We start from the raw sequence: 13,103 nt of genomic DNA on the forward strand, positions 1-13,103 counted from the left end.
CCAGTGTCTCTCAGTGTCCCAGTGTCTCAGTGTCCCAGTGTCTCTCAGTGTCCCAGTGTCCCAGTGTCTCAGTGTCCCAGTGTCTCTCAGTGTCCCAGTGTCTCAGTGTCCCAGTGTCTCTCAGTGTCCCAGTGTCTCAGTGTCCCAGTGTCTCTCAGTGTCCCAGTGTCTCTCAGTGTCTCAGTGTCTCAGTGTCCCAGTGTCTCAGTGTCCCAGTGTCTCTCAGTGTCCCAGTGTCTCAGTGTCTCTCAGTGTCTCAGTGTCCCAGTGTCTCAGTGTCCCAGTGTCTCTCAGTGTCCCAGTGTCCCAGTGTCCCAGTGTCTCTCAGTGTCCCAGTGTCCCAGTGTCCCAGTGTCTCTCAGTGTCCCAGTGTCCCAGTGTCTCTCAGTGTCCCAGTGTCTCAGTGTCCCAGTGTCTCTCAGTGTCCCAGTGTCCCAGTGTCTCTCAGTGTCTCAGTGTCTCAGTGTCCCAGTGTCTCAGTGTCTCTCAGTGTCCCAGTGTCTCAGTGTCTCTCAGTGTCTCAGTGTCCCAGTGTCTCAGTGTCTCTCAGTGTCCCAGTGTCCCAGTGTCTCAGTGTCCCAGTGTCCCAGTGTCTCTCAGTGTCCCAGTGTCTCAGTGTCTCTCAGTGTCTCAGTGTCCCAGTGTCTCTCAGTGTCCCAGTGTCCCAGTGTCTCTCAGTGTCTCAGTGTCTCAGTGTCCCAGTGTCTCAGTGTCTCTCAGTGTCCCAGTGTCTCAGTGTCTCTCAGTGTCTCAGTGTCCCAGTGTCTCAGTGTCTCTCAGTGTCCCAGTGTCCCAGTGTCTCAGTGTCCCAGTGTCCCAGTGTCTCTCAGTGTCCCAGTGTCTCAGTGTCTCTCAGTGTCTCAGTGTCCCAGTGTCTCTCAGTGTCTCAGTGTCTCAGTGTCCCAGTGTCTCAGTGTCTCAGTGTCCCAGTGTCTCTCAGTGTCCCAGTGTCCCAGTGTCTCAGTGTCCCAGTGTCTCAGTGTCTCAGTGTCTCAGTGTCTCTCAGTGTCTCAGTGTCCCAGTGTCTCAGTGTCTCTCAGTGTCCCAGTGTCCCAGTGTCTCAGTGTCCCAGTGTCCCAGTGTCTCTCAGTGTCCCAGTGTCTCAGTGTCTCTCAGTGTCTCAGTGTCCCAGTGTCTCTCAGTGTCCCAGTGTCCCAGTGTCTCTCAGTGTCTCAGTGTCTCAGTGTCCCAGTGTCTCAGTGTCTCTCAGTGTCCCAGTGTCTCAGTGTCTCTCAGTGTCTCAGTGTCCCAGTGTCTCAGTGTCTCTCAGTGTCCCAGTGTCCCAGTGTCTCAGTGTCCCAGTGTCCCAGTGTCTCTCAGTGTCTCTCAGTGTCCCAGTGTCCCAGTGTCTCAGTGTCCCAGTGTCCCAGTGTCTCTCAGTGTCCCAGTGTCTCAGTGTCTCTCAGTGTCTCAGTGTCCCAGTGTCTCTCAGTGTCCCAGTGTCCCAGTGTCTCTCAGTGTCTCAGTGTCTCAGTGTCCCAGTGTCTCAGTGTCTCTCAGTGTCCCAGTGTCTCAGTGTCTCTCAGTGTCTCAGTGTCCCAGTGTCTCAGTGTCTCTCAGTGTCCCAGTGTCTCAGTGTCTCAGTGTCCCAGTGTCCCAGTGTCTCTCAGTGTCTCAGTGTCTCAGTGTCCCAGTGTCTCAGTGTCTCAGTGTCCCAGTGTCTCTCAGTGTCTCAGTGTCTCAGTGTCCCAGTGTCTCTCAGTGTCCCAGTGTCCCAGTGTCTCTCAGTGTCTCAGTGTCTCAGTGTCCCAGTGTCTCAGTGTCTCAGTGTCCCAGTGTCTCTCAGTGTCCCAGTGTCTCAGTGTCTCTCAGTGTCCCAGTGTCCCAGTCTCTCAGTGTCCCAGTGTCTCTCAGTGTCCCAGTGTCCCAGTGTCTCTCAGTGTCTCAGTGTCTCAGTGTCCCAGTGTCTCAGTGTCTCAGTGTCCCAGTGTCTCTCAGTGTCCCAGTGTCTCAGTGTCTCTCAGTGTCCCAGTGTCCCAGTCTCTCAGTGTCTCAGTGTCTCTCAGTGTCCCAGTGTCCCAGTGTCTCTCAGTGTCTCAGTGTCTCAGTGTCCCAGTGTCTCAGTGTCTCAGTGTCCCAGTGTCTCTCAGTGTCCCAGTGTCTCAGTGTCTCTCAGTGTCCCAGTGTCCCAGTCTCTCAGTGTCCCAGTGTCCCAGTGTCTCAGTGTCTCAGTGTCTCTCAGTGTCCCAGTGTCTCAGTGTCTCTCAGTGTCTCAGTGTCCCAGTGTCTCAGTGTCTCTCAGTGTCTCAGTGTCTCTCAGTGTCTGCCGCTGCCCTCAGATGCTAGCCTGAGCCTGTGGACTTAGAATAAAACTGCACATTGTGTGTGTGTGTGTGTGTGTGTGCGTGAGTGTGTGAGTGTGTGTATGTGTGAGTGTGCATGTGTATGTGTGAGTGTGTGTGTGTGTGTGTATGTGTGCGTGTGTGTGTGTGCGTGTATGTGTGAGTGAGTGTGTGTATGTGTGAGTATGTGTGCGTGTGTATGTGTGAGTGTGTGCGTGTGTATGTGTGAGTGTGTGTGTGTGTGTGTGTGTGTGTGTGTGTGTATGTGTGAGTGTGTGCGTGTGTGTGTGTGTGCTTGTGTATGTGTGAGTGTGTGTGTGTGTGTGTGTGTGTGTGTGTGCGCATGTGTATGTGTGAGTGTGCGCATCATGTGTATGTGTGAGTGAGTGTGTGTATGTGTGAGTATGTGTGGGTGTATGTGTTTGTGTGTGTGTGTGTGTGCGCGCATGTGTATGTGTGAGTGTGTGTGTGGCACCTGCCGGACCCGTCCAGGTTGCACCGGTGGATGAAGTTGAACTTGGCGTCGGCCCAGTAGAGCTTCTGCTGAGTGTGTGTGTAGTCGAGCGTGAGGCCGTTGGGCCAGTAGATCTCCGAGTCGACGATCACAGAGCGGAGCGTCCCGTCCATCCCAGCGCGCTCGATCTTCGGCACCTCACCCCAGTCCGTCCAGTACATGAACCTGCACACACACACACACACACACGTTTATATTCAGCACCTCACCCCAGTCTGTCCAGTACATGAACCTGCACACACACACACACACACACACACGTTTATATTCAGCACCTCACCCCAGTCCGTCCAGTACATGAACCTGCACACACACACACACACACACACACGTTTATATTCAGCACCTCACCCCAGTCCGTCCAGTACATGAACCTGCACACACACACACACACACACACACACACACACACACACACACACACACACACACTCCTGTCCCACCCACTTAAAACAAAGTTAGACCACTGTTTATAATCATTGATGTTTTTAACTCTTAGATTATTGGTTAAACTATACAGTGTGCGACTCGAGAGATGTTCGATCATCGTGAACAAACACACACACACACCTCACCACACAACAGGAACAAACACACACACACATACCTCACCACACAACAGGAACAAACACACACACACACCTCACCACACAACAGGAACAAACACACGCTACATCTGTGACTTCAGGAGCATGACGAATCTGCGGACGCACTGCATGCTGGGTAACTCACAATCTCTCTCTGCAATACGAGCCATCGGGCGATCGGGCATTTCAACGCACACAAATCTGAAGGATCACATGACCTGATGATTGACAGGTGCTCGTCAGTGAAGTCATCGCTTCAGGCGCGCCAGTGTTTAGTCTTTCCAGGTCAAACCGGCACAAACCCACTCCCTCGACCTCTGACCTCCTCGACCTCTGACCTCCTCGACCTCAGGCTAGAACTAAAGCACCTGTGTTGGTCAAGCTCGGGATTACCCATCATGCCTCCTGATAAAACCAGCTGGTCGGGTTACACAGACTCAGCTGCACTGAGACTCGATCACACCTGTGACATCACCAGGTCACACACACTCGTTCACACACACTCGTTCACACACACTCGTTCACACACACTCGTTCACACACACTCGTTCACACACACTCGTTCACCTCCCGGCCTGAAGGAGAGCGACAGTACAGCATCACTCTGGGACATGTATGATTATTATCAGTGTTGGAAACATTTTAACACTTTTATTTCAGGATTCTTTGATCAATAGAGAGTTCAGAAGAACAGCATTATCTGAAATAGAATCTCTTGGAACATTATAAATGTCTTTACTGTCACTTTTGATTCATTTTAAATTAAAGTTGATTGATTTAATTTATTTCCCCCCCCAAAAAAATCTTTCTGACCCCAAACTGTTGAACCGTAGCGTTTAATGTTACAAAAGCTTTTTATTTCAGATAAATGCTGTTCTTTTGAACTCTCTATTCATCAAAGAATCCTGAAATAAAAGTGTTAAAATGTTTCCAACACTGATAATAATCATAAATGTTTCTTGATCATCAGATCCTCATATTAGAGTGATTTCTGAAGGGTCATGTGACACTGAAGACTGGAGTAATGATGCTGAACATTCAGCTTTGATCACAGGAATAAATTACACTTTACTATATATTCACATAGAAAACAGATGATTTACATTATAATAATATTTCACAATATTACTGTGTTTTTTTGTATTTTTAATCCAATAAACGCAGCCTTGGTGAGCAAATCACACAGATCCAAAACCTTTGAACGGGAGTTTATGATGAGATATGATGAGATATGATGAGATATGATGAGTGTCGTATAGAAGAGATTAACAGAGTGACTCTCAGCTGATCTGATCCGCTAGCCGAGCTAGCCCTGCGCTGAGTGGGACGTTAGCAGAGCGAGTCCAGGGACGTCGGAACACCTTCACAACATGAAGCGCGTCTAGTCCTAGCCTGTAACTAGCGGCCTGTAAAACATAAACATCCCGAGGACAAGACGCGGCACGCCTGAGCTCCCGACACCAGCGCCTCCTTCTGCTGGCGTTCCTGAGCACTGGAGACGAGCCGAGGACCCGAGCACAGGGGCTTATGGGTAATCGCTTCAGTGCCTGCTTACAAATCAGACAAAACCACTTCACTATAGAAGTCGTTTATAACGCCCATTAATGTCTTTTAACTTATGTTTCATATTCTAGTATATAACCCAAGTTAAGATTGTGAATTTAAACATTTCTCGTTCTTAGTGTTTTTTTTTATTAGCTTACATCGTAGCATAGCATACAGCTATCCGAAATGATTAGAGATAAAATTCAGGTACTTTATTTTATTTTATTTTTCTAAACTGTTTTAATTATTCTTATTTATTTTTATTGTTTTAATTTCTTCTATGTAAAGCACTTTGAATTGCCATTGTGTATGAAATGTGCTATATAAATAAACTTGCCTTGCCTATAATGCCCCTTTCACAAGATGTGAAATAAGTCTCTGATGTCCAGAGTGTGTGTGTGTGTGTGTGTGTGTGTGTGTGTGTGTGTGTGTGTGTGTGTGTGTGTGTGTGAAGGTTTAGCTCTAAATACCACAGATACTTTTTACTCTAAATTAAAATTGTCACTTTTTGAGGGTGAGCAAAAACGTGTCGTTTTGTGTCTGTCCTTTTAAATGCAAATGAGCTGCTGCTCCCGGCACAGAGGGCGGAGCTTCAAGAGCTTGTGTGTGTGTGTGTGTGTGTGTGTGTTTGTGTGTGTTTGTGTGTGTTTGTTTGTGTGTCTGATGAAGTGTGTGTGTGTGTGTGTGATGTGTGTGTGTGTATGTGTGTGATGAAGTGTGTGTGTGTGTGTGTGTGTGTGTGTGTGTGTGTGTGTGTGTGATGTGTGTGTTTGTGTGTGTTTGTTTGTGTGTCTGATGAAGTGTGTGTGTGTGTGTGTGTGTGTGTGTGTGTGTTTGTTTGTGTGTCTGATGAAGTGTGTGTGTGTGTGTGTGTGATGTGTGTGTGTGTGTGTGTGTGTGTGTATGTGTGTGATGAAGTGTGTGTGTGTGTGTGTGTGATGATGTGTGTGTTTGTGTGTGTTTGTTTGTGTGTCTGATGAAGTGTGTGTGTGTGTGTGTGTGTGTGTGTGTGTGTGTGTGTGTGTGATGATGTGTGTGATGATGTGTGTGTTTGTTTGTGTGTCTGATGAAGTGTGTGTGTGTGTGTGTGTGTGTGTGTGTGTGTGTGTGTGTGTGTGTGTGTGTGTGTGTTAGCAGCTCCGATTACCTAACACAGACAAGCACTAAAATGTCAGAAACTGTTCTGCCTTTTATGTTTAAACTGGAGTCGGACAAAGATGGAGAGACTCAAGAAGAAGTGTAGAGCAACAGGACGTTTCTGAATGGTTAGTTGATGAGTTTATGTATCTAGTGTGGAGTTATCTATCTTCTAGTCATACATGATAATCTATAAATGGCTCGTGTGGGAACTGAAGATGCCTAGAGAGTGCATTTGTGTTACGAACTCTATTGCATGTGAAAACACGGATGCGACAGCTTGAGCTTGAACTCACAAATGTGCTCGACTACAACAACTCTTCCTCTTCTCAACATGCACTGCGTGTTCCTGGGGGCGGGGCTTATGTACATTTTAGGTTTAGTGATGTCACTAGTGATGCCGCTAGCCCTGACTCACCCGCGGGCCGCTAGCCCCCACTCACTCGCGGGCCGCTAGCCCCCACTCACTCGCGGGCCGCTAGCCCTGACTGACTCACCCGCGGGCCGCTAGCCCCCACTCACCCGCGGGCCGCTAGCCCCCACTCACCCGCGGGCCGCTAGCCCTGACTGACTCATCCGCGGGCCGCTAGCCCTGACTGACTCACCCGCGGGCCGCTAGCCCCCACTCACTCACGGGCCGCTAGCCCCCACTCACTCACGGGCCGCTAGCCCCCACTCACTCACGGGCCGCTAGCCCCCACTCACTCACGGGCCGCTAGCCCCCACTCACTCACGGGCCGCTAGCCCCCACTCACTCACGGGCCGCTAGCCCTGACTCACCCGCGAGCCTCTAGCCCCGACTCACCCGCGAGCCTCTAGCCCCGACTCACCCGCGGGCCGCTAGCCCCGACTCACCCGCGAGCCTCTAGCCCCCACTCACCCGCGGGCCGCTAGCCCCGACTCACCCGCGAGCCTCTAGCCCCGACTCACCCGCGGGCCGCTAGCCCCGACTCACCCGCGAGCCTCTAGCCCCCACTCACCCGCGGGCCGCTAGCCCCGACTCACCCGCGAGCCTCTAGCCCCGACTCACCCGCGGGCCTCTAGCCCCGACTCACCCGCGGGCCGCTAGCCCCGACTCACCCGCGAGCCTCTAGCCCCGACTCACCCGCGGGCCGCTAGCCCCGACTCACCCGCGGGCCGCTAGCCCCCACTCACCCGCGGGCCGCTAGCCCCGGCCCCCGACTCACCCGCGTGCCGCTAGCCCTGACTCACCCGCGTGCCGCTAGCCCTGACTCACCCGCGTGCCGCTAGCCCTGACTCACCCGCGGGCCGCTAGCCCTGACTCACCCGCGGGCCGCTAGCCCCCACTCACCCGCGTACCGCTAGCCCCCACTCACCCGCGGGCCGCTAGCCCTGACTCACCCGCGTACCGCTAGCCCCCACTCACTCGCGGGCCGCTAGCCCTGACTCACCCGCGTACCGCTAGCCCCCACTCACCCGCGGGCCGCTAGCCCCGGCCCCCGACTCACCCGCGGGCCGCTAGCCCCGGCCCCCGACTCACCCGCGTGCCGCTAGCCCCGACTCACCCGCGGGCCGCTAGCCCCGACTCACCCGCGTGCCGCTAGCCCCGACTCACCCGCGTGCCGCTAGCCCCGACTCACCCGCGTGCCGCTAGCCCCGACTCACCCGCGTGCCGCTAGCCCCGACTCACCCGCGTGCCGCTAGCCCCGACTCACCCGCAAGCCTCTAGCCCCGACTCACCCGCGGGCCGCTAGCCCCCACTCACCCGCGGGCCGCTAGCCCCCACTCACCTGCGTGCCGCTAGCCCCGACTCACCCGCTAGCCTCTAGCCCTGACTCACCCGCGGGCCGCTAGCCCTGACTCACCCGCGGGCCGCTAGCCCTGACTCACCCGCGGGCCGCTAGCCCCGACTCACCCGCAAGCCTCTAGCCCCGACTCACCCGCGGGCCGCTAGCCCTGACTCACCCGCGTGCCGCTAGCCCCGACTCACCCGCGGGCCGCTAGCCCCCACTCACCCACGGGCCGCTAGCCCCGACTCACCCGCGTGCCGCTAGCCCCGACTCACCCGCGTGCCGCTAGCCCCGACTCACCCGCGTGCCGCTAGCCCCGACTCACCCGCAAGCCTCTAGCCCTGACTCACCCGCGTGCCGCTAGCCCCGACTCACCCGCAAGCCTCTAGCCCTGACTCACCCGCGTGCCGCTAGCCCCGACTCACCCGCAAGCCTCTAGCCCTGACTCACCCGCAAGCCTCTAGCCCTGACTCACCCGCGGGCCGCTAGCCCCCACTCACCCGCGGGCCGCTAGCCCCCACTCACCTGCGTGCCGCTAGCCCCGACTCACCCGCTAGCCTCTAGCCCTGACTCACCCGCGGGCCGCTAGCCCTGACTCACCCGCGGGCCGCTAGCCCTGACTCACCCGCGGGCCGCTAGCCCCGACTCACCCGCGGGCCGCTAGCCCTGACTCACCCGCGTGCCGCTAGCCCCGACTCACCCGCTAGCCTCTAGCCCTGACTCACCCGCGGGCCGCTAGCCCTGACTCACCCGCGTGCCGGATCCAGAGCGATGGCCCTCGGCTGGTCCAGATCCTGCCAGAACAACACCTTCCGGTGCGCGCCGTCCAGCTCCGACACCTCGACCCGGTTGGTCTCGGAGTCGGTCCAGTAGAGCTTGTTCCCGATCCAGTCGCAGGCCAGGCCGTCGGGAGAGGCTAGGTTGGACACGACGGTGGAGGGAGCGCCGCTAGGCGTCGAGCCATTGAAGCGCGTGCGTTTGATGGACTCCTCGCTCACGTCGCTCCAGTAGATCAGATCCTGCGCGAACACGTAATCCAGCGCCGCCGCGTCCTCGAGACCGCCCATCACCACCGTAGCGTTCGCTCGCCCGTGAGCCGCGTCCACCAAACGCAGGTCACGCCGGTTAGCGTACAGGAGCAGCGGCAGGCCTGAGAGAGAGAGAAGGGTCAGAGGTCAAACAACACAATTCTAAAAACATATTCAGGTGTGAAAAGAATCAAATCGGTCTTGTTTTCCAACACTACACATTCTTCAAGGTGACACACTATGCCCCTCTTCACACAGATGTAATGTAAATCTCTGGCGTCTCCAGAATGTGTGTGTGACATTTCAGCTCAAAATACCAGATCATTTATTATAGCTGGTCAAATTTGCCCCTCTGAGTCTGAGCAAAAACACGCCGCTTTTGTGTGTGTCCCTTTAAATGCAAATGAGCTTTAGCTCCGCCTCCGTTCAGAAGAGGGCGGAGTCTTTACACGAGCTTCAGAAACTCCGGCAATAACAGAACAGGCCAATCTCACTCATCCAGAATCCCAGTATAACCAGTAGCGAGTGCAGCCTTACGGAGAGACTCAGGAAGAGCTTCTGAATGTTAGTGGAGACATTTCTGTAGTTGTTGTGGAGTTACACTGATCATCTCATCATCATGTTTCACTCCTCCACAAGTGTCCACAGTTCCTGAGGTCTTTATAAGACAGCGGTGACATGTTCTGGTCAATAGTGTTCAGTGCTCGTCTGTGCTCAACCACAGAACAGCTTCAGGCTCTGCTGGATCTTCATCAGTGCGTTAGAACTGGTCTCTGTTGGCGCTGGTGTGTGTAAACGTGCAGATTAAGGGCCGGTAATATTATAATAAGATCCTCTTCATACGTCAGAAGGAGAGCGAAATCTGATCGGCTTATTTTCTGACAGAGAAAGGCTCACCAGAACACAGTTACTGGGTTTCACTTTTCACGTTTTCTGTGTCGGTAGAAGCGGACGATTACAGCACTGACACACGGAGAAACTCAGATTTTCATGACATGTCCTCTTTAAATCAAGATGCATTTACTGAGAAGCAAAATGACTGAAGATATTAAAGGCACACTGTGTAACTTTCCACCACTAGAGGTCGCTTATTCACAGGCGTATCCTGATGACACTGATCTCGCCTCTACAGCCGCTGGAAAACACCACGGACTCGGCCAGAAATCATGATCATGGATGACCGGTGATGTATTAAATATTTATTAACTAAAGCCGCTGGAGCGTAACGAGCCGCTGGAGCGATCGCTAACGAGAGACGAGCGCGACTCACAGATCGTACTGAGCTGTATAACAATGACTAGCTTTCTGTCGATGAATGCATCCAAACAGTTGCGGCCTCATAAAACACGTAATATATTAAAGCATTTTGGTGTTTCCATGGTTTCTATCAAATAAAACCAGAAACCGAGGGAAACGCGGGTGTGATGTCATTGATAGGCGCCATGTCCTGGTTGAAACTGATTATTTCTCTGGATTTAAACATTCTTAGAAATATTTGGGATAATTTAAGTACACTAGTCAACGAAATATATAACATTGTTCAACATATGACATTTTAATCCAAAAATCTTACATAGTGTACCTTTAAGATGATTTCAAGGCACCTTTATTTATATAGGCTAGTCTAGCGCTTTTTACAACAGATTCTTTCAGGAAACAGGACAATAATGCAACAAAGTTTGTGTCTAGAAGAAAATAGCGTCACAGTCCAGCTTGAGTAAGTTCAGTGATGTTCATTTCTATTGTAAAAAAGTTGTTAATTTAGTTTATATATATCCGTGATGTCATCGTCCAGCTCAGTTCTCATATAATGCTGTCATCAGATCAATAATATTGTGGAATATTAGCGGAACCACTTCGCATAATCTCAGCATGACATGTACAGGAACTCCACACAATAATCCTCCATCACCTGCGAGTGTAAAACTAGTAGTGGCGACTCCACAGGGATCTGGCAGAAAATCAAACCTCAATTTGACACATCGACCACAAAAACACCGGCTCGACCTCCAGCCTGTTTTCCTAACACGGGGAATTTCCTTTCTCAAATATTTAGAAACTCGCATAAGTGACTGAAGCCCGTGCCAGAGCAGAAACTGGGAATATGGAGATTTCTGGATACTTATTTGGCCTTGGATCACGTCAATCTTTCAGCTGATCTTTTACACACTTTTTCTGAGATTCTTATAGCTGGTTTAGTTTGTCCCACTGAACAGCTGTTACACACAACACTGTTTACCAACACTAGCAACTCACTTCATGGCCAAAAAACGTGTTTCTCTTTTCACCTCAGAAGAACCATTTTGGGTTTTCAATGCCCATTTCTCACAAATAACATTTTTTTTCTTACTGTGAAGATTGTTTTAATAAACCCAAATCCCTTTTACCTCACTATAGAATCTTTTGTGCAACGAAAAGATGTTAAAGGTTCTTCTTGGAACCATCAGCATCAAAGAAGATCCTTTATTTTTAAGAGTGAATCACACACACACACAAGAGCGAACCGAACACAAACCCTCGAAAGAATCGAACTCAGCTGCAGTTTGAGTGTGTAACTTCACAAACTGAAGGAGAAGAGCTGCTTTCACACAAAACTCGCTAACAGGCCACGGAAAGGACGATACATCATTGATATATTCGAGGGTTTTTGTTGCTGCATCTGAAAACGAGCGAGTTTGATTCTGAACGAGTGAAAGATTCACACGGCCGCGGTTCTCACAACAAGAACACGAGCACAAACAACAAAAACAAACACGTTACACATTCTACAGCTCCAACGATAAAGATCAGCATCTACACACTAAACAACGGCACTGATTCACGCTTCACGAAACAACAAGATTGATTCACACACACATACGCGCGCGCGCGAGTGTATTTACAGAGATTCGATCCAGAGAATCATTAGATCAACGCGATTCGTGAACAAATCGAGCGCCGTAAATGAAACTCACCCCGTATCTGCAAACACAAAGTACACAGTAAGAGACTCTGTAGTGCGGCACACATCTTCAACGCTCAGCCGCGCCGCTTCGCTCGCATCGCTCCGGCTGCGTGTGTCTGGGATTCGGATTCTTCGCGTTGATTCTCCGTTGCGGTTTTTCATCGATTTGATTGTTTCAGTGTTTCAGTGAGTCCGTGCGTCTCCTTCCGCTCGCAGGGAAAATGCCCGGACGCTTCCAAACCCTTCCGCCGGCTCTCCCGATCCCAGTGCTCCGTCACACTCACTCACTCACTCACTCGCTATTGTTGTGTTTCATCTCATTCAAGACACTCTCTTTCTCTATATCGGATCATAGTGCGGCGGAGACGCAGAACACACTGTTTAATGTGGGACGTGGAGCGTCGCGAGCGTCGTGGACGCGCGGATAAAGGCAGTGAAGCGCATTCCAATGGGACTACTTTTTCACGCAGTGGTTCGTGCTGCGGCCCGAAACACAAAACAACACAAAGCAACGGCATCAATGAATTACACTTCATTAATACTCACCTATTGGTCATTGTCTCTCATTTATTCTCCAAAATCACCGAATATTGCACTTTTAAGACTCTCTCTCAGTCTAAGGATTTTTTTTCGGGATTTGTTAATATCACTTGTAGGGATATTATACTACATTTGTACATATTATACCATCCCAGCGAACAGGGAACGTTCTTTCAAGGTTCTCTCAAAGTTACGAACAAACATTCTTCCAGTAACATTAATAGAACGTTCGTTCAAAGTTATCTGTTATTTAATAGCCTAATGTACTCAACGTTCGTACAAAAAAACATTATTTATCGATCATGGAACGTTTTTTGTGTTTTAAATGTTGCTCCTGGTTTCAGAACGTTCAGAGAACATTCAAAAGTAGCGTTCGCATAATGTTTGAAGAATGATACAATGTTGTTCCCTTAACGTTTCTGTAACGTTCGAATAACCATCAAAACTGTTTTGAACATTCATTCATATTTTAATGAGAATGTTAGCATAATGTTCTAGAATGTACTTCTGTTAGCTGTAGCCTATAATGTGTATCTGTAATATAATGTAAATTAATGTAACTGTAATGCAAAGGGTTTGTTTATCTTGCCAATAGCTTTATCTATAGCGAAGCTGGATATTCTATTTTAGTTTTCTATGTGAATATGTAGTAAAGTGTAATTTATTCCTGAGATCAAAGCTGAGTTTTCAGCATCATTACTCCAGTCTTCAGTGTCACATGATCCTTCAACTCACACTAAGACCAGCTTGAGGTGTGTGGGCCAGATGTGGCCCA

General features: G+C 50.9%; 1 protein-coding gene across 2 annotated transcripts in view; it reads right to left on the bottom strand.

Moving 5' to 3' along the window:
• lrp6 (low density lipoprotein receptor-related protein 6) overlaps window positions 1-12,305 on the bottom strand; it is a 52,382-nt gene extending 40,077 nt beyond the window's left edge. The window contains exons 1-3 of one of the 2 annotated variants that reach the window (XM_079870194.1): window positions 11,799-12,305; window positions 8,567-8,966; window positions 2,758-2,961 (exon numbers count right to left, since the gene is read on the bottom strand). In XM_079870194.1, the coding sequence (XP_079726320.1) occupies window positions 2,758-2,961; window positions 8,567-8,966; window positions 11,799-11,853 (659 nt within the window). In that variant the 5' untranslated portion in view covers window positions 11,854-12,305. Of the gene's footprint in view, window positions 1-2,757; window positions 2,962-7,252; window positions 7,257-8,566; window positions 8,967-11,798 lie in introns of those variants that run through there. The other variant, XM_079870195.1, reaches the window with a different exon arrangement.
• Between the last annotated feature and the right edge of the window lie 798 nt (window positions 12,306-13,103).

Source organism: Squalius cephalus (genome assembly GCF_949319135.1).
Source record: "Squalius cephalus genome assembly, chromosome: 4".
In the NCBI taxonomy this organism is placed as follows: domain Eukaryota; kingdom Metazoa; phylum Chordata; class Actinopteri; order Cypriniformes; family Leuciscidae; genus Squalius; species Squalius cephalus.